At 42.0% G+C, this 20254-nt stretch overlaps 3 protein-coding genes across 4 annotated transcripts; 1 reads left to right on the forward strand and 2 right to left on the reverse strand.

Annotated features, from left to right (window-relative positions):
• Nucleotides 1-143: 143 nt before the first annotated feature.
• LOC144068292 (myelin protein zero-like protein 2) lies at nt 144-3882 on the reverse strand. Of its 2 annotated transcripts, none has more exons than XM_077592703.1 (5): nt 3751-3882; nt 2650-2819; nt 2292-2502; nt 1367-1571; nt 144-697 (listed from the first exon to the last, which is right to left on the reverse strand). In XM_077592703.1, the coding sequence occupies exons 1-5, from the start codon at nt 3812-3814 to the stop codon at nt 523-525; spliced, it is 825 nt and encodes a 274-aa protein (XP_077448829.1). In that variant the 5' UTR covers nt 3815-3882; the 3' UTR covers nt 144-522. The 2 variants fall into 2 exon arrangements, with proteins under 2 accessions (XP_077448829.1, XP_077448830.1); XM_077592704.1 differs by lacking the exon at nt 3751-3882 and adding an exon at nt 3519-3744.
• Nucleotides 3811-8633, forward strand: pafah1b2 (platelet-activating factor acetylhydrolase 1b, catalytic subunit 2). Its single transcript, XM_077592705.1, has 7 exons — nt 3811-3829; nt 4553-4664; nt 5077-5164; nt 5825-5914; nt 6028-6144; nt 6237-6359; nt 7322-8633. Exons 3-7 carry the CDS (start codon nt 5078-5080, stop codon nt 7598-7600), a joined length of 696 nt encoding a protein of 231 aa, XP_077448831.1. The 5' UTR covers nt 3811-3829; nt 4553-4664; nt 5077; the 3' UTR covers nt 7601-8633.
• Nucleotides 8634-10417: 1784 nt separating this feature from the next.
• On the reverse strand, nt 10418-14507 carry LOC144068034 (transgelin-like). The gene is made up of 5 exons (XM_077592213.1): nt 14342-14507; nt 11880-12065; nt 11299-11470; nt 11133-11235; nt 10418-11065 (listed from the first exon to the last, which is right to left on the reverse strand). Exons 2-5 carry the CDS (start codon nt 12057-12059, stop codon nt 10915-10917), a joined length of 606 nt encoding a protein of 201 aa, XP_077448339.1. The 5' UTR covers nt 12060-12065; nt 14342-14507; the 3' UTR covers nt 10418-10914.
• Between the last annotated feature and the right edge of the window lie 5747 nt (nt 14508-20254).

Below are 20254 nucleotides of genomic sequence, written 5' to 3' on the forward strand. Positions count from 1 at the left end.
TGGTGGCCAGTCAGTCGCAGAGCACAGATGCAAACATACCTGTCAACTTTGGCCCATTGCTCCCCTTATTAATGATTGGTTCATTAAAAAAATGGTTGGACGTCATTCTTCTCCAAACATCCCGTAAAATAGATTCCACACTATACTTATACAATATTTTATTCCAATTAAAAAATTCATACTGCTGGAAAAAAAGATGTAGAAAAATACAAAATTTGAAGTGTGAAGTTAAAATACTAGTACAGAAGTAAACAAATGCTTGCCATGTTAAATGGAGGAACAATTATAGAGGACTGGCCTTTGGCTATTAAAACCACTGCCACGAACAAGTGCGCATGAAGCTGTGATTAGTATGAGAAAATGGGCTGCCAGTGCTTGTTTGTTTTAACACACGTGAAAAAAAAAACACACTGAAAAGCATGCCAGAAATCGCAGAACGAAAAGCCAGACGACAATAGGCGATAACAAACACAAGACGAGCCCAACAATGAGAAAAATGTCCACCTCGCAATTTTGGCACATTCAATCATCATCATCGTTATCGTAGTCATCGTCATCATCATCATCATCATCCTCTTCTTCGCTGCCATCTTCATCGTCATCGCCTCCACTGCTGGGCTCAGACTCTTCATCATCTGAGCTATCAACTTCCAGTTTCTCCTTCACAACAGTCAGGTGAAGTGCTTCTTCAGGTTTACTGATGCACAAAAGCATGTGCATTAACACACACACACAGACACACACAGACACGCAGACACACCGTGAAAGGAGCTTCTTCAGCGAAAGAAGAGGAAAGGCCATTGTACCCAGAATTCCCAGCTTGACCCCAGCCAGCGCACCACAGAAGGAGGAATTGACGAGATAAAATCATGTGGGATTTGGCTTCTAGATGTTTCAGTTTCATCACAAATATGGACAATGCCCAAAAAGATAAATGGCTGAAGCTGCCCTATAAAGCCGGGAAATATTGATTTGCTCAGATGTTGTTTCCAAACCAGGACGAGACTAACTTCACAACAACAATTTTGCATTTTGGGCCTAATTCGAGCCACATAGCCACTCCAAAGACCAGGTGGTCAAAAGTGCTGCTGTGAACTGAGATCATTTCATCCAAGAACCATAAAAGTAGAATTCCATATTTACATCAGACAAAGACATTTGCAAATATTTGATAAAAAAATGGCGAACTCTCTATTCCATTGCATCCAACACCGCAATAGAAGGCTAAACTAAATCTCCTAAATTTCACATTGGAGGAGCGATGAGGACAGAAAACACTGTCATTGGCGTCCTGATAGCCAAAAGTAGCCACAACGGTCCCCAGAGGAAAACGAGGAGCGGGGCGGCGGCCCCCGTGACCCCTCACCACTCGGTCGGGTCCTTGCGTTTGGGCTTCTGTGGGCTCAACTCCACGTTCTCGCCCTGGTCCTCGCCCTGGTCCTCGCCCTGGCCCTCGGCCCTCAACCGCAACTTGCGAATCTTCACGGCCAAGAAGATACCAAGGATGATCAGGATAAACACAGAGGTGGCAACGATTGCTATGACCAGGATGCTGATCTCCGTTAGAGAAGCTGGTGGGGAGAGAAAAAAACAAAACAGACGATAGAGGAGAAGGCTGAACACAATCGTGCGTCAACTCCAGCTGGGGAGAGCAGAGATAAAATTTGCAAAAACAAAGACCAGAATGTTTGAGCCATTCCTTGTCCCGCCTACTTTTTCATACAAAATACATAAGTAAATCCTTCTATGTAACCTTTACTGCTGTGACTTGAAGGTCGCATCATCTGCTAGACTCTCTTACTTAGCAAGTGTTTTGTGCATTGAAATAAGACTGAAAAAGTGCGGTCGTCTTACATTCGGGTTCTAGACATTGGTCCAACATGGTAGCAATGACCTGTCAAACTTCAATAGGACTCGATATTTATCACATTTTAATTCACAAACGGCTCAAACTGAACCAGACCAGATTGCTCAATACAGTAAATAACATTGTTTGGTTTAAACATTCTAAATATCTCAGATAAGTAACTTTACCCTTCTATTTTTCTGGTCAAAATTGATCTAAGAAAACTAAATGAGCCTGTTCACACACGTCAGAATGCTCAAAATCATTTGAAATGCCAACAAAAATCACTTTTTTAGCAAGAACATTAGCCTCTAAAAATGTTAATACATGTTCGATCTTGAATAAAATTGGGCGCAAATCGAGCCCAACACTGGCAGAAACGTCTCTATTGACCTAAAATGCGACAGATTTAATCGGAAAAATGCTATTAGTGTGCAGAGCCTACCCTGGGTGACGACTTTGAGGACAGTTTCTGGGTTATTCCCTTGCGAGTCTAGGCGGTTTCGCACGTTGCAAATATACGTGCCGTTAAACGTTGGGGACACCTCGTGCAGGGTGATGGAGCCGTCGTTCCTTCCAATATCCCCCGACCAAACGGCGTGGCCTTTAAAGCGGCCGCTCACAGGCGGGTACGCCACCTCCTGATAGTGGAACACCTGCCGGACATGCAATTGTTCTCAGTTAGAGTTCAAATGTCAATGAAAAATAATCTGTGATTAAAATAATCATTTGGGCCGGCAACGAATGGACCGTAGACTTGTGTTTATTAGTATTGCGATTCACGGGATTCATTTTCTGCTCACCGACTCTTCCGTTTTGGAATTCAGCGGACGGAAGTTCCAGGAAACAATAACGGAATCGGATGATACCGGACGAGTGGAGCGGAAGGTGCACTTGAGTTTGACCGCCGTCCCGTTAACCGCCTCCACCAGAGGCGGAGCGTAGATCTCAATCCCTGAGACGCGTGCCACTCCTGAACCAAAGGGGTAAAAAAAAGTTTAACGGTTAATGATTGCTGCAAAGTCCCAAGGTCGCTTGTAGCCACGACGACAATCGGAAACATTCCGATAGAGCAGACGGTGGAAGAATTGGAGGAATTTCCAGTGATTCCATCAGAAAAATCCAATTTCATAGCATCATTAAGGGCAGGTGATCAAAATGTATGTACTTTTTGAAGAAAAATACAGTACAATTGAACTCAACTTGTCAATCGAGGTGTAACGATACTTTGTTATGGATCCATGCACTGATTGGTTAAGCAATCAACTAATTAAGTTGATCAGATTGATCAACATGGGCATCTTTAAGATGTGCTGTGCTGTTCAAAAGACTGGAAATTGCTGGAAATGTCAATGGGTGAAGAAAACTGCTTGAAAAAAAGGCTAATTACTTTTACACTATTACTAAAACCTAGAAAATAGTTGTAGACAGATCCAAAAAAAGTCCGGAATCCAGCAAACATTAGTTTCTGTACAGATCTGCCACAAAAGAGAACAATACTAATCCAGCCAAGTTGTTGTTTGTTTACAGTTCTTACCAACAGGTCAACAGCACATTGTATCGTGGAAACAAAAAGTAACAACAACAAAAACACGAACTTGAACGCACCATCTGAGTCGATCTCAAGGTAAACGGGCGACATTTCCCCCCGTAACTTTGCATTTGTTCTCACCTGACAGCACGATTCCCCCCAGGAGAAGAAGCCATATGGGCCACACGAGACTGACAAACATCTCAACTCGGACAGTCCCTTGGTGAGCGGACAGTGCGGGTAGGCATGGATGTTGGTGGAAAAAACAGCCCGAAAAAAGGAAAAGTTGTCGAGGCGAAACTCCGATTCAGACCATTCCATTCCCACCCACTATGGTGCAAATCTCGCGTCACCTCTTCGAACAAGAACACACCTGATGGGCGGTGTTGGGCCACTTCTTGCATAACCTGTTGCTCCACTTCCTCCATTGGATTCATTCGGATTGAATATTCGTGATTACTTTCATTTGTTTCCCTTTGATTCAAGATTGGTTTCTGTCACACAAAATACGAATATACATACCTTTTGTATTTTGTAGCTCCGCCTAGTGGCTCAAATATATATTATATACTATTACTATATACTAAGCCTTTTACAGATTAACAGTTAATGTGAAGTCCAATTCATTTCATTTGAATGACATTCCCCTCAAGATCAAACTCAAATTGTTTGATTTTCACACATTAAAAAAAATAACGAGATTGTTACTATACTTTAAATCTCACTGTACTTGTATATATAACGAGATTAAAAGCAATTCAATACAATATTATATTTTCATTTTTCACAGCAGCAGCACACATCATTAAAATCGATTTTTGGGGGGGCTAAAATAAATAAATGAATTACAAGGCCAGTTATATCTAATGTAAAGTCTGTGATGCAGCATTTATAAAGTAAAAGGAAAACTTCAAGTTTGTGTCATAAAATTCCTTTCTGAAAATATTGGAAATTTGTATCAAGACGTGACTGCACCTGATTAATAATTAATTTGCATTTCCTAACACGAGCACAAGGATGAAAAATGTTTTTAAATCTATTTTTGTTTAATTTGTAATGGGTTTTCACTTCCTGCCTGCACTCTATCGCGATGTTAGTTGGTTTACACTCCATCTCCCCCAAGTAGGATCTTTGGTAGTTGCCTTCATGACACGCCTTTTGTTGTCCTCGCCTAGCTTGGAGCCTTTTTGATGCTACCCTAGCGAGCATCCCCTCCTCAACTGCTAGCCAGCTGTCAAGTACAAAAGTCACCCTCGGCTCGAGAATCGACGCTCTTCTCCCTGCCAGGTAGACATTTTTATACAATGCTACAGCAAAACTGTTTATTATTCCGCGTTTTATGTCAAAAGCGAGGACGTTTTGTGTCTGTCAGACGCAGCTGCCGTGATATCCAGCGTTTAGCTAGCTAACAAGCTAACGACAAATAACCCCATTCCCTGCAATACAGCGCCCCTTTAATGCCGCTTGTGCATTTTATTGTTTATTTTTGTAAACTGTAGCCTTGAAAGCGAAAGCAGTCTTGGTGTCTTTTAGGCCACGCTGCTCCTACAATGTTAATCTTTTGCTTTCGCTGCTAATGTGTTTGCTAGTTGGTACTGATGCGCTGGTCCTCAAATAAATGACGTAGATTATGCGCAGCTTTTACTGGGCATCTGTGATTTTATTCAGGGGTTGATTAGAACCGATGTCTGTTCTGCAGGATGAGTGGCGACGGTGATGGTTTCAACCCTGCGGCAGTGGCTCAGCCAGTAGAAGATGTGCAAGGAGATGGGCGGTGGATGTCACAGGTTGGTGGTGGTCGCACTTGCTAGTAGAAACGGTCTAAATTCACCGAATGCCCCCTACCACTATTTTCATAATCAAAAGTCATTGATTTCCTCTCACTTACTCAACTAATGTATGCATCACCCTATGTACTGTTATATTCCTTTTAATAGTACAGTCAATGACAGCCAGAGTTCATTAGTTTATATACAAAAAATAACTGATCATGTAGTAAAGGCACAAAATATTCTTTTTTTCCCCCCTGTGTGTAGATGTAGTGTTAGATGCTAATTTTTGGGGGTTTCCAAGTTGGATCTAGAGCATTTCTTTACCCAACTTGTTTAGTTGCACCACATGGTAGGTCTCTGCAAGGTTAATCCACTGATACTAATAAGACTGAGACAGTCTTGTAGAGTTCAAGTGCTCTGTTAATGGGACAGCAGTTGTTTGATACCACTAGCACAGGATTCTTTATTTTTTTATTAACTACAATATGTACAGTTTTATAAATAAAACAGATTTTTTTTGGGTCAACAACGTCAAAACAATTAATCGACTACTGATTCGATTAGTTGCCAATCAATCCATTCTTCATGACAGCTTTACTGTACAATTCTCACACAAAAAAACAATAAAATGAATGACATGCCTTTTCTGACCAAGTTGTGTCTATCATTTTTCAGCATACCCGATTTGTGCAGGAGTGCAAGGATGGCGAACCAGATGTGCTTTTTGTTGGGGACTCTATGGTACAACTAATGCAGCAGTTTGAGGTGAGTTACAAAGCATTTTTGCGCTTTTTCCATGACGTGTATACATGAATGGAGACCAAACATTTAAGTGCAAATGAAAACAATTACTCACAGTAGCTGACTTGTTTGTACAGGTTTGGAGGGAGTTGTTCTCACCACTTCATGCCATGAACTTTGGCATCGGAGGGGACACCACCTGCAACGTGTTGTGGCGGCTTCAGAACGGAGAGCTGGAGAATATCCGGCCCAAGGTTAGTCTCGGCTGCCCTCCTGTGCACACCTGGAAGCATTTTGTGTGTGTTTTGAACCTTGTGTTTTTTTGTTTTGTTCCCCCCCCCCCCAGGTTGTGGTGGTGTGGGTGGGCACTAACAATCACGAACACACGGCGGAGCAGGTTGCCGGAGGAATTCTTTCCATCGCAAAGCTGCTGACTTCCCGGCTACCAAAAGCTAAAGTAGTTGTGCTGGTAAGTGGAATTCCATCATACAAATAAGAAGCAGTTCCTAAAAGCGGCTTACGCTCACCCTATTCAGCTAAAACTCGACATATCTCACAAAAAAAATGTCCCCCCAAAAATGCATATCATGAAATAGTCATCTCTGCTCAATTAAACTCACTGGCTGGCATTGACAGCAGTAGCTGGGATGTAGACGTTTGAGTAGTCAGATATTTTAAAACTGGTTTCCGATTGTGTATACAGCAGGGGAGTGTATTGCCACTTATCTGGCGGTACGATTCGTATAACGATTCAATTTGATCCCGATTAACTGCACTTTAAAACAATTATTTGTATCTCAGTTTGGTAAAGGATTAAAATGAAGTACATTTGTATCCATTTATTCCTGAAACATCACTCAGCACTAAAGTAAACATATGGCCTTCATTGTATAATTATCTCAGTTTTTAGTGCAAATCATCTTAAATGCAGGATACTAAATATGAAAAAAAACAGTTTAAAGCATTTATCGCACTCAATATGGGATTTGATATGGGTCTTGACCTGGGGAAACAGCGTCCTCGTTCCTCCAAACAAGATGACTACATGTCAGGAGAGGGCGGCAGACTGCTGCAAACTAGTGGACGCAGGTGGAAGTGAAGCCACCTATTGTTTATTTCCCCTAAAAAATAAAAATAAAAACACAAGATCGATTCAGATGGATTTTGAATGGATACGAGAATCATGCCAGGTCATATCGCAGAATTGATTTTAAAAAAAAAAGCCCTCCAACCATGAAAAACTCACCGAAGAATGAATGACTAATTGGATTGGATAACTTTATTCATCCCGAATTGGAACTGGTGGACATCAAGCACAGAGGGGCAGTCTTATCAGAATCATCATCATCATCGTCGTCGTCGACGCAGCCGAGCGAAAGGCGACGCTTGCATTTCCCATGCCCATTTTGCGTTTGAATTGAAACCCAACAGGGTTTATTACCGCGGGGGGAGCGGCCCAACCCGCTGCGGGAGAAGAACACGGCGGTCAATGACTTTCTGCGCTCCTGGCTGCCCCGCCTGGCTCAGGCGCAATTCCTGGACGTCAGCGCCGACTTGGTCCACTCGGACGGCACCGTGGCGCCGCAGGACATGTTCGACTTCCTCCACCTGACGTCCACGGGTTACCGCACGGTGGCCAAGCCCCTCAGCGACCTGCTGCACCAGATACTGGAAGAGATGCCGGAAGAGCGCAGGGCGTCGCTGGTCTGAGCAAGCAAACGGCGCCCTGACCCAGGCGTGGCTCGGCGTGGGGGGGGGGGAGCGACATCACTACACTCTTCAAGTGACTTTTTACTGCCTGAGACATTCTGCAAGCTCACTCTCAGATCAAAGCAAGTACGCTCATTTATCTAGATTTCCCAGCACCATCGCATAATGACACGAACAGCCGAAAAATCTTCCCGGCTATACGAAACATGTCAACTCTCATTAGCTCGTACGTTGTTTAAAAAAAAGAAATAAATACGCGCACACTTTATTTGAAGGCGGGTTCATAAGCAGTATCGCAACGTCATTTGCCAAACAGCGTAGCACGAAAGCACACCTGAATTTAGACGAGCACCTCAATGTGAAAGAGAAGTCGTTTGTTTGCTCAACTCTCACCCGTGTGCAAGTTTACACTCTATCGAAGAAAATTGTGACTCATTGAACTCATCACGCAAGCTAATATGTACATTTCATACGGAAAATCAATGACACTCCCTCCGTTTGACCATCTTTGATGGAAACTCAGTACAGTATTTTTTTTTCTTATGCACCTTTTCATCCTGTGACTTTTTTTTGTTCTTTGTAATGATATCCAATTGTTTTTCTTTTATCACCTCTTACACAACCTTGCCTCTTTGGGCTTCTCGACTTGTAGGAATAAAAAGTTGCGGAAGATCCGGGATACGATCACGATACCGAGCAAAAAAAAAAATGTCGACAAGCTTATGCTATGAGTTTATTTAGAGCTCAATAAGTCACATAGTGAACTTGAAAGGATCTGAAGTTACTACTGTCTCAAGTCAAGTCAAGCTCAATGCGTGTCGTGTGTGTGCGATTGCGTGCGTGGCCCTTCGACATCTACGCCGTGGAAGTTGGAGTGTTTAAAAAAATGACCCCGACTGTAAATAAGAGACGGGGAAAAAGTTGGGTTTCTCGGCGCACGTTGGTGTGATGCATCATGTACACTTGTTTGCCTCGTTGTCTCGTTACTTGACTTAAAGTAAAGCATTCCAATAAAGAAAAAACGTGGATGTCAGCTACACGACTCTTGACTTTTTAGTCATTTTGTGCTAAACATGAAAAAAAATTGGGTCATTCATAGGTCATTTTTGGGAATATTCATATACAAGCACTGTTTTTTTCTATTTGTATGAATCTTAGTTGCAGTATCAAGTGTGCACCAACAGTAGGCGCAATTTGATTGAAAGAAAAGGTTTGCCAACTACTATATATATACTGTACATATTTTGAGTTTGAATGACACCATCTGGACTAAAAACAATTCTTTACTTATTGGCTGCCATTGACAGTTGATAAAAATAAAAGGGTGGAAACAGATCTCTCTTTTTAAAGATTATTCACTGTTAAATTGGTCTGGACAGCTTTGGCTGTCAATGGCAGCCAATGAGTGAAAGGCATATTTTCATTTCTCGTAAAGGCCAAACTATTGTTAAATGCTAACGTTTGGCTTCACTTCAGTTCTTTTTATCACTCTGCATTTGGAGGTGTTTTTTTGTTTTGAATCAGTTGCCAAGTGGAAAGCAATGGGTCAGCGCTCATTGGATCTTTATGCTTCCTGCTTTGCAAGCCTTTTATTTCATTATTTATTAGATTGTATCCAATTTTCCAATCAAATGAATTGTGTATTCCGAGTATTCTGACAACATCATGTATTGTTGGAGAATTTTGTTGTCTTTGGTTTGCTGTCCTGCAAGTGCCAATACATTTTTGGCTCTATAAATCTAAGGCTGACTCAATATAGTATGACCTTTTTTCAACATTTTTAACTGAGGGTCTCAAATTGGTTTCAAATCCTGACTTCTCTCTTTCAAAAGCTAAAGTTGGAATCTTTTCTTTCTAATCAAAAGATCCTATTTTGTACCTGGGGGATATTATTCTGTATGGAATCCAAATAAATTCCACACAAGTGAGGCAAGCAGTATTTGCTGCTCTTTCAATTTTAATAACAGTGAGGAAATAAAAGGAAAATATGCCTGCCTTAGGAAAACATAAACATTGCAATAGTCAAACATTCCTTGTGTAGAACATTTTTTTATTTTTTTTCCCCGATGTGTTTTCTTTTTTCTTTCTTTCTCATCACTATTGTCTTTGTTGTAAATCCTCAATATCCTCTTTTTGCTACATTTGGAGCAGACCGGGGTAAGAATGAGGAGGAAGGGGGGGAAAGGAAGTCTTTTTTTTTGTTTGGCCTTCCTCTGCTACGGTTATTCCTTTTTTGGAAATTCTCTCTGGAGGCTGCCACTCCTTCGCTTTGACTTTAACTTCTTCTGGCATCAGATGTTCCTTCAAATCAGCAGAATGTTCTCTTTCTCTTGTTTGTACATCTCCCCTTAAAACTCACTTGTGTGCAAACATACTTGCTCAATATGCTATTTGTCTCCTCCCATTTTTGGACACTTTTTTTCTCTTTAGCTGTAGATTTTATCATCATATTTTTGTACTTTGATGCATGATGAAATTATGAACGTTAACTTTCAAGATGTGATAGTGTGTTGTCTGGAACATGTCCAATTTAACTTGATTGAGGTGCGTGTGCTGTGGTAGTTAACTCTTTCATGACCAACCTTTTTTTTTTAATCGTCTTTGGATATATGAACACACAAAAATACTTCTATTTTTCCAGTGATCAGCAGTTTTAACGTATAAACATTGTTATACGTCTTTAGTAGTGAATAAGTTAAATATTTATATCTATAGGGGAAGAAATAAAAGTGACATTAACAGGAATCCATTCTGATTCAGCTAGTTATGATTTTAAGTGATTCAATATCAACAGTGTTGTCCATTAAAACAACAGTGTTTCCAGAAGTTTAAAAAATAACTTTATTTTCAAATCAATTTAAACAGAATGCATTACATCAAAAGGGTCATCCATTGATTATAAAAAGTAAATGTTGAAAGCAGAAATGAAACAATACGCTCATCTATTTGGTTTCTTTGGCTTTGTTTAAAGAAACCACAGTGGAATTGCGATAAACGTTTGCAGCTGTTAACATGGCCAGAGTTTCCTTGAATGCATCATTTGTAGAACAACAGCCTTTAATTGAACCCAATTCAGCTGTCGTTTAACATTTTTCTCAATGAAACCTGCAAAATACAAACGTTAACAGATAAGATGTTTTAATGGAAATGAAGCACATCTGGATTTCGATGCGATGATTTATGTGCACGTGCTTGCTTTGGTCCCCATTTTGGTCTGCAAATACAGACAGGTCACATTTGAACAGTTTCTCCGTTTTTCACTTAGCAGAGAGAGCTTAAAAAGCTTTTTTTTGTTTCTTTTTTTGTTGGTCTATTCATTTGTTGTTGATGATCTGTCTCGGTCTCCCGTAACCCGTCATGCCAGCCTGGGACGCCAACTTATTTGTACCCATTTGCAGGCCGATGACGTTCTTGCCTTCGCTCAATTGCTCTTCAGAAAAATCTCGCCTATTCTCTTGAGCTTTCCTGTAGACAAACGACAAAAGTCAGAACACCTTTTTTTTTTGAAAGAAAGGGGAAGAAAAACCCTTACTTATGGAACCAGCTGGGGTCTCCTTTGTAATTCCCATCATCCTTTGTGACAGCCAAACTACCCAAAGCCGCCAAGGTCCTTTGGACAGCTGCCATATCCTTGCCTGGAGATGAATCATCAAATCAATAAGACTCAAAGTCTTGCACATGAGATAAAATAATCTTACTTTCGTAGAGGTCAACTGTCTGGAAGATGTCCGTTTTGGTGACTCCGTATTTCTCGGCCGCAGTGAGGAACAGTGAGATTTGCTCCATCTGAACGAAGGCCATTCCGGAGCCCCTGACGTTCTTGATGAGCTTGTTGGGGGCACTCAGGCTGTTGATGAGCTCGCTCAGCACCTACAGCAATTTTGGCCCACTTCAATTACTGCCACAATTGCTAAAAAGTTCACTTCATGACTTCTTTTATTGAATTAAGTACCGTATTTTCTGCACTATAAGTCAAACTGGGCCTGTGACTAAATACTCCAGTGCAACTACTCACCTTTTCTTCACTTTACTCTTGATACTTGAACATGTTTATCCTTGCTTCTTTTAATCAAATTTGTAAAAATGCCCTCCCAAAATTCCACTTTTTTGGCATTTTTTTGTCCTCATTGGCTAGTGTGATTTTTAGTGGAAAGAATACAGTAGTAGTAGTTGCATTTTATTGCCCATGTCTGATTCCCTGACTTGTTTGCCCAAAGAAAGAGCAACAAAAGTTCCACTTGACCAAATAGTAATGCAGAGCATTGACCAATCAACTTACACATCCATTCTTCAACCACTCTTGGAAGCCGCCTCTGCCCGACTCCGGCCGGTTCACACTGGGTCCACACTGGGCCATGATCCACTCCACCAGTATTTCCTCCAATTCCGGATCATATTTCTTATCAATCTTATTCTGCACTTCGCGGGTGAGACCATACGACGGGCCCCTGTTTGCCATGTTGTCCTGTGAGAAGGGAAAATTGGGTTTTTAGAAAAAAACTGGACACTTTAACCAGCGGTGGTTTCTGTGGAAACAAGAAGCACCTGACTGCAATCCACTGATTGCACTTCTAAGATTCCAGATTTGTGGAAATGTTTCCTCTTTAGAAATCCCACCCACTGCAGGCGGCCCTTTGTGGAATAGTTTCCCCACCCCCGAAATAAGCCAAACAGAAAATGAATGAAACGTCTCATTGACTGCGATAGATGTCCCTCTTTAAAAAAATACACTTAATAGTCAATATTCTCAATTTAAAAAATGCTTTAGTTTGTATTTAAAAAAGAAAATATGTGTAGATATATTTATTTGAATTAGCACAAGATGGAGCTCTCTTTAAAAATACACTTAATAGTAAATATTCACAATTTAAAAAAATGTTTTATTATATATTTAAAAAGAAAATATGTGTAGATATACATATTCATTTGAATTAGCACAAGATGGAGCCCTCTTTAAAAAAATACACTTAATAGTAAATATTCACAATTTAAAAAATGTTTTATTTTATATTTAAAAAAGAAAATATGTGTAGATATATTCATTTGAATTAGCACAAGATGGAGCCCTCAAAAATGCACTTAATAGTAACTATTCTCAATTTTAAAAAAATCGGTCATACTTAAAAAAATGTGTAGATATATATTTTTTAAATAGTTTTTTTTCCTTTTGCCCCCCCCCAAAAATTAAAAGGGGGGTACATATTCTCCAACTTCTGTATTCCTGGATGAAAGTGAATCATCATCATTGTGATGAATCAGAATTAGAGAATACTAAAAGAACAACTGCATTAAACCAAAAGTAGAAATAATGTGTTTGACGGAGCAAAAAAAACAAGTAGCAGATGAGCTAGCTTCAGCAGCAGCCTGGTTTTCTCGGAATCACGGCTGACTTGACCCCCTATTAATGCCATCTGAGTTTCCTGTTGCCTTCCACAGACGAGTCATCCTTCCTGCATCCTGTTTGCTCATTCAGCTCTCCCTTCCTTCCTTCCTTCCTCCCTCCCTAACAAAGAGCGTTATGTGTATATACAAGAATCTAAACAAAACAACCCTTATAGCAAACAGGGAAGGCAGCCGTAAACCTTGAAATCATTGTGTGACGTGCTGCATATTTGACTCAAGTGGGCGCCATATGGAAATGTTTGGGCACGGTCGTGATCACTTCCCCTTTTTCTTGCCTGGAATGTACACCTACTGCAAATATCAGAAATGTAGTACTTTATAGTTAGGAGGGAGATGACGTAAGTTAGAGTCGCAGCACCTTTTGTCGAATGGGGCCTGAAAAGGCACACCTATTTACCTCAAATTCTCAGCCTTTGCAAAACAGAAGCGTGTCTTATGCAAGGCAAACTGGCATTTCCACAAATGATGATACGGATGAGAAATCGTGTTTACCATACCAGCTCGTGGCGGTTATACGGGCGGTGGGAGCGAACGCCTGCTTGGCTAAGTGATTCCAAACCAGCTCGCTTGATCAAAAACAGCTGCTTGGACACTATCTGGCTCAATCTCAAGATCTGGGCTGTCAGGCATATCCAATCTTGTACAGACTCTCAGACTGACTTTTTCTCGGAAAATTATGTACGCTTTAACCCGAGTTGTGCCCTTTGAGCTCTGAAGCAGCACATGTGAGCACAAAATTGATTGGAGATCATGAGGTTGTCTTCCAGAATGACCAATCACACAAAGATTTTTCGGACATTGGGATGTCACGTTATTCTATTCCATGAGAAGTGAAGTAATAGGCGCTAATGATCAAAGTTTGTGGAATTCCACTTGGTACCTGTCAGTTTTCACCCGCACAAAAGCGTCTTTCTTCTTTTCTGCCCCGCTATATTACTCAAGTTGACCTTTCTTGTTGCCGACTTTTTTTTTCACACATTTTGCAACTTCCCCATAGTTGCGTCAGGTCGAGTTCCGGCACGCAAAACTTGTACCGCATTTTTGACGCAATTCGTGACCTTTTGGACCCTCACAGAATTGAATGAAACTTATCTTATGTCGACCCAGACTGCAACTGGAATGTCTCCTTACTTTGAATGAATGTCTACTTTTCTCTCCGTTGAAAAGAAGAAACAATCAGCTTTCACAACACGGCCATTTCACCCTAGAATGGAACTTTACCCCATTGGGTTTTGTTCTGGGGGAGCCAGAAAGGAAGATAGCTTTTCTAGCTTTTACTCTTAAGTCAGTCCTTAGCCTGTTATGGAATTGAAAGAGTCAAAAAGAATCTTGACTTACTTTGTTTTGTGGTGTTCAGCTAAGCGATTGCCCACTGGTCCGGTCTCGTCTTGGCCCGATCTCCTCCCCCTTCTTATCTAATCCTTTTCGGCGCGGTCGGTACACCGTGCGCTTTGCGGGTTGCCAAGGTAAATACTGCAAACACCCTGCTCCGAGATATATGACTTCACCACACATTCACTAGAAAAAGAGGGAGTCGGAGAAAGAGCCACGCCCTCCCGTCCTCCGATTTCACCGACCGACCCGCCCCTTTGCCTTTTCTCCCATTCTTTGCTCCATTGCAATTCCTTATTTAGGAGAAGAAGGCAAGGAAAAGGAGGTCACGTGACAGGGGGAGTTTCGTGTGGTCGCCCAGAAGCATTTTCCAAATAGCCCAATCTCCCCCCCCCCCCCAGTGCCCCCGCCCCAGCGTACTGCGGAATCAGGTGGGATTAGCGAGGCAGGAGCGAGGAATGCTGCCGTTTGTTTGAACGCTTTCGGCGCCGTCGACGGGGGACGGACGTCCGGTCAATGAGTTCGTCTGGCGTGAAAAGAACGGGTCGCGACTTGCGCCGGGCTTGTTCTTGTTCAGATTTGGTTTCCACGGTGACGAGGGAGGACACTCCCCGTGACAAACATGCTTAGAGACCGGAGCAAGTTGGCGCACGGTAACCAACGATGACATCACACGTGTGGAGTCATGGGCTCAAAGGTCACGGAGAAGCCTTTGAGAACACGCCAAGACTGTTTGACCTTTTGCTACAGAATTTCCTCAAATGGATTAGCACATCGGTCTCGCAGTTCCGGGGTCGAGGGTTCGTTCCCAGGTCGCTCCTCACTGTGTGGAGTTTGCCTGTTCTCCCTGGGCTTGCGTGGGTTTTCTCCGGGTACTCCGGTTTCCGCCCCTGTCCCTAAAAAACGCATGCTAGGCTAGCTGGTTAACACTCTAAATGGCCTAACCCTAGCTATGATTGTTTTCCCTTTGTCTCCTTCTGCCCTGCAATTGGCTGGCACCCAATTCAGGGTGTCATTTAGTTGGCTGAGATAGGCTCCAGCACCCCCGCCCCCGACCCTGGTGAGGATAAGAAAAGGAATGAATGGGTGGATTTGCTCCACTGAGCAAACCAGTTTCTCCTTTTTTGGTAAACTGTGCCAACAAATACAAGCTTATTGAAAGGAATGTCAAGAAACCTGCTGACTGGCACAAAAGAGTCAGAGGTGTTCATCCCGGAAAAAAATGAATTCCACCCTCATTTCGAGGCGCATATGCATCATCAATAATACAATGCAGTTTTGATTGACAGATTATGGAATCGCTGACTGTGCCTTGAAAGGCGGACAATATTATCCCGGAAAAAGCCAAATTTCCAACACTGCGCTTGTATTGATCTTTTATCTGCTATTCTGTCAAATGATATTTTGAGGAGTTTTTCTCCTCAGGCTTTCTCCAAACAGAGTTTTTAAAAAAAATGCAGGTCAAGTCAACTGTTTTGCTTCCCCGTTGGAGGCCCCCGATTCCATTTTGCTGTAATTGCTTCTGCACATGTAATACATTTCACCTTGCAGCGTTTTCATACCTTTTTTTCACGTTACGATCTCGATCTCTGCAAGCCAAAGAGCTACATACAGTCCGAGTTGGATCCCTTTTATCTTCACATTTCACGCTCGCAGCCTTCCCACCATTATTTGCGGCGCGCGCAGCCAGAGGTGTGCCTATAATGAGGCGCGGCGCGGGTATGAATAATAAAAGTCGACATTAATAAGACCACGGCTAACGAGGGATACCGCGGAACCGACTCACAGTTGGACACCGCAGCAAAGATTTCCATTCTCATCTATTCCTAACCTTCTTTCACACTTGCTGGGATGCTCTATAATTATAACTGTGATAGTTTGAGCGAGAATGCAGCTTCCAGCCACGAGACAAAAATGTCTCCACGGGGTGCAATCCCCCTTTCCTTTTCATGTCCCTCCCTTACCTGGCTTTGCAGCAAAGCTTTCGTTTGCCATTTCTTCTTTCTTCTTTCTCTTCATCTCGACGTGTTGTAGTCATCTCAATCCTTTTGGGGGCGCTGTCTTTCATCCCCCGCAGCTTGCTACCGGCCGTCTAAACGGTGACCCCTTAAGTGTCCGTATAAATCTTGCGGTCGCCATCACCCCCACTCTCGTGAGGCTGGCTATAGGCTGCGGTGCAATGGACACGTTCAAGGTTGATTTCATGCCGTCACTTACAGCTGGAAAGCTTTTACGCCAGATTTGTTTTTACGGAACAAAAGTCTATAGATAATAATGTACGTTCTCTATTACTAGGACTGATCGAGAACTAATCAATTATTGAATGAGTCAAATGGCCCAAATCCTCCTCCTTAAGCCTTGAAATAATCAATATTTTCTTATTTTTTATATATATATTTTTATCTGGGTGTTCTGCTGTAATAAATCCAAAGGATAGACTTGCTGTAGAAATCTGCTTTTGCGTTTTTAAAACAAGATTACATAGCTGTATAATATTTACGGTCCAGTATAATATCATATTTTGCACTTAACCTATATATACGTCAATTTTTCAACTCCTGGCAAAAATAATCAACAATGAATCCGCTATGAAAATAATGTTCGAAGGCACTAATTGACTAAAATTAGATTATGCTTCCTCTTAAGGCACGTTTATTGATCTGGCCCAGAGATTGAACGACTGTGACATTTGGATGACGGCTGCGTACGATGCATTAGAGAACCTGTTTTTTTAACGGCGAACAACAAAGGCCAGTGGGCGTGACAAAAGCCCAAGACGGCGGCCACGTGGCCAACAGATTCGTTGCGCCGCGGAGGCTAATTTCGGAGGATTAGTTGCTCTTAAAGCCAATCCTCGGAGATATGTGGGTGCAGCGGTGTGATCATTTATGTCCGTCACTTCAGTCCTGAAAGATATTTTTATTCCTCCACTATGCGGGTAAAATTGTCATTTAGGATGCACAGCAGGGTGTGCCAACCTTTTTCTCCGAGGGCCGCTTTCGGAAAAATCAAAGTATGCGATGCTTCATGCGGTGAAAGAGGGGATCAAAGTCAGGCCAAAAATAAATAAATAAATCAGGTTTTGAAAAAATATATACATATTTTTCAATGAATAATTCATTTGCTGCCATTAACGGTGATAGACATCCAGTCCAATTTGCTATATATATATATATATATATATATATATATATATATATATATATATATATATATATATATATATATATATTCTCATCATTTGCTGGGGCAAAGGCGAGCAAATGATCAATAGTGTAGCGATACTCATTCAAATAAGGCAATGTTGCAAAATTGTCATTGTTTTGACGGCAGTTCAGTACTTGTTTGAGATGCTTTTATGGATAAGAGGCTCCTCTTATGTGGAGTACAACTCACTTAATTCACGCCAACGTATCCAGATAGCGCAAAATATATCTTGTGTCCTGTGATCTATTTTTGTTGTTGTGAGCGCACAACAATAAATTGACCTGTAATCTGTATATATAGCCATTGGAATGGGGAAAAAAAATAGGTTCAAGGAAAAACTAGATGTATATTTTCATATTTGTGCACACCCATGTTGATTGGTTGGTTGTTTGGTTTTGATCTGTGTGAAATATGTAAAAAAAAAGTGGGATGACTTTTGGCTGGTTTGGACCCACCTGATGTCAGCTAGGATAGGCTCCGGCACCCCGTGACGCTGATGAGGATATGTTGTGTTGAGATTGAATGAATTTGAAGCATATGGATATAAAAGAGATGAAAATGCACGATGGATTTGAAGAAAGAAAGAGAAACGAGGCAAGTGGATGGCCGTCATTGGGTTCTCCCGTTGGCCAGGTGGTGATGGAAAAACGGGCCCGTTTGAGAGAGGACGGGCAGAGCAAGGTCAGGAATGGCAGAGTCGTTGGGATGGAGGAGGGAGGCGGAGGAGGAGGAAAGCCAGATGGAGAGGTGGAAGGGGGGACGGAGAGGGGGAGGGGGTGCCAGAGAAAAAGAGAGAATGGGTGCCAAGCAAAATGGAGACTGACACAAAATGATGGCACGAGACACAGAGAGCCTGCAAGGGGAGGATGAGGAGGAGGAAGAGCATAACCTACCCAGAGGGGACACGCCAACTCCACTTTCATCTTTATGAATGAGCCAACGAGCACTCCAGGAACAATAGCCACTAATGAAATGATCTTTCTTTACGCCCAATAATAATCAACAAGCTGTTATGTGGGTCGCACGGGGCACAATGAAAAAAAAAATGGGATGAACGAGGCAACCCTGCGAATAGCCAGTTAAAGGAAATCAATGCGTTAACTCCTCTCTATGCAATTCAAACATGCCAAGTATTCATTAATATCTATTGTCCCTTTATTTTATATACGAAACGCAAACTCAAATGGACACTCCCCCTGCCCTGTGATACCCTTATCTTTCCTGCCCTCCCGATTCCTGTCACCTCACTTTGCCGCCGTACCGCTGGCGTCCACTTCTCATCCTTCGGTCGCCACGGCAACCAAACCGTCCGCATCCTCACTAAATGCTTTTGTCTGGCCACTTATTGACTCTCGGTGCGTTCTTTCGGGATGTCGGTGGTCGCGAGCGTGCGCCAAAGTCACCGCGTCGATAAGAACTCAGCGTGGCCTTTGCGCGATTGGGGATGAATGTTGCAAATTCATTAACCCACATCCCGTCAGACCATCGACTCAATTAAAACTCCAGTCCATCAAAACGGAGGCTCTCGTGCACCGGATAAAGTTTTAAAGAACGCCAGAAGGCTTCGCTGGCCGTCGAGCTCTCGTCTGGGGCGAGACCGCGGCCGCAACAAAATTGTTTATATCGTCTTAAAACTGAAAAGTTATTGGATATTTTTAAGACGTGTTGACTTTAGTTGTCAGTTATGAGGTTTATAACCACAAAGACGGGGGGAAAAGGTTAAACATCTATAATTCAGCAGCAGAAAGGCAGACTTCTCATGAGATTTGGTGTTCTGGTTGGAGACGGTCTTTTTTCAGACTCGGCAATTTTTGTTCCTAGAAGAATAGTTTGCTTTTTTCCCTTATCCATCCATCCATTAATTTCAGTTTTTTTTAAACTAATGACTACGTACTGCACCGCTATGTTGTTAGCCTATTGAAATAAACAACAGCTAACATTAGAACAACCTTTGTGACCATATCGCATATCTTCTTAATTGAAAATGACATTGATTGACAGATGGTTCAACTTTATTCAACACCTGTATAAGCCATAAGAATGACGGACAGCTAGACCAGGAAGCCAAAGCGTTTGCATAATAATTTATTGACTTTGTTTATTTCTTTTTCTCACGTATTATATATGATATTATTGCTGCAGTTCGGGATCCTTCCAAATATTCACGTTCCTTGTTCCCACCACGGGAGGCTACGTACGTCTCTTTTAATATCGTAACGCATGCTGAGTACAATTCACAGGAGCAGGATGCAAATAAATAAAGGTCTTCTTAAGTTAAATGTCTTAATCTATCCATTCTAGTAATGCTTCTTTAACATGCCTTTTTCAGTCCATAAGGGGGGTGGGGTCACTTTTCTTGACAGGTGAAGGCTGAACAGAGAGCACATTGATAATACATATTCTTAAAGCGGCTTATTATCTAGCACTCGTCGCCATTCCCAAATTCGAGCGCTGATAATCATTCATTCCTAGATGTCAAATATGTACAGTCACTTTTAAAAGTGGCACTAAAATCTGCCGTGACAAAAAAAAGACTCGAATGTGCGATACATGTTGAAAAGTTGTTTTCGGTTGGAGATTGTACACAAAGCGTTTTCCGGCGGAGGGGTGGGGGCGGGTTCTACGTTCCCCCGGTCGCTCGTGAAAATAAAAGCCCGACCTTGCGGGCGTCGTAAGTACTCGGGTGTGTAACACAGTGCTGCCAGGTTGAAT

The sequence above is a fragment of the Stigmatopora argus genome, chromosome 22, assembly GCF_051989625.1.
Source record: "Stigmatopora argus isolate UIUO_Sarg chromosome 22, RoL_Sarg_1.0, whole genome shotgun sequence".
In the NCBI taxonomy this organism is placed as follows: Eukaryota; Metazoa; Chordata; class Actinopteri; order Syngnathiformes; family Syngnathidae; genus Stigmatopora; species Stigmatopora argus.

Coding starts and splice junctions, on each gene's coding strand:
- pafah1b2 (XM_077592705.1), top strand. CDS start 5,078: ATGAGTGGCGACGGTGATGGTTTCAACCCTGCGGCAGTGGCTCAGCCA. Junction 5,165..5,824: donor ATGGGCGGTGGATGTCACAG/GTTGGTGGTGGT, acceptor ATCATTTTTCAG/CATACCCGATTTGTGCAGGA. Junction 5,915..6,027: donor AACTAATGCAGCAGTTTGAG/GTGAGTTACAAA, acceptor TTGTTTGTACAG/GTTTGGAGGGAGTTGTTCTC.
- LOC144068292 (XM_077592703.1), bottom strand. CDS start 3,814: ATGAATCCAATGGAGGAAGTGGAGCAACAGGTTATGCAAGAAGTGGCC. Junction 2,503..2,649: donor ATTCCAAAACGGAAGAGTCG/GTGAGCAGAAAA, acceptor CATGTCCGGCAG/GTGTTCCACTATCAGGAGGT. Junction 1,572..2,291: donor CCTCAAAGTCGTCACCCAGG/GTAGGCTCTGCA, acceptor TCTCCCCACCAG/CTTCTCTAACGGAGATCAGC.
- LOC144068034 (XM_077592213.1), bottom strand. CDS start 12,059: ATGGCAAACAGGGGCCCGTCGTATGGTCTCACCCGCGAAGTGCAGAAT. Junction 11,471..11,879: donor AGTGGTTGAAGAATGGATGT/GTAAGTTGATTG, acceptor AAATTGCTGTAG/GTGCTGAGCGAGCTCATCAA. Junction 11,066..11,132: donor GACCCCAGCTGGTTCCATAA/GTAAGGGTTTTT, acceptor GTTTGTCTACAG/GAAAGCTCAAGAGAATAGGC.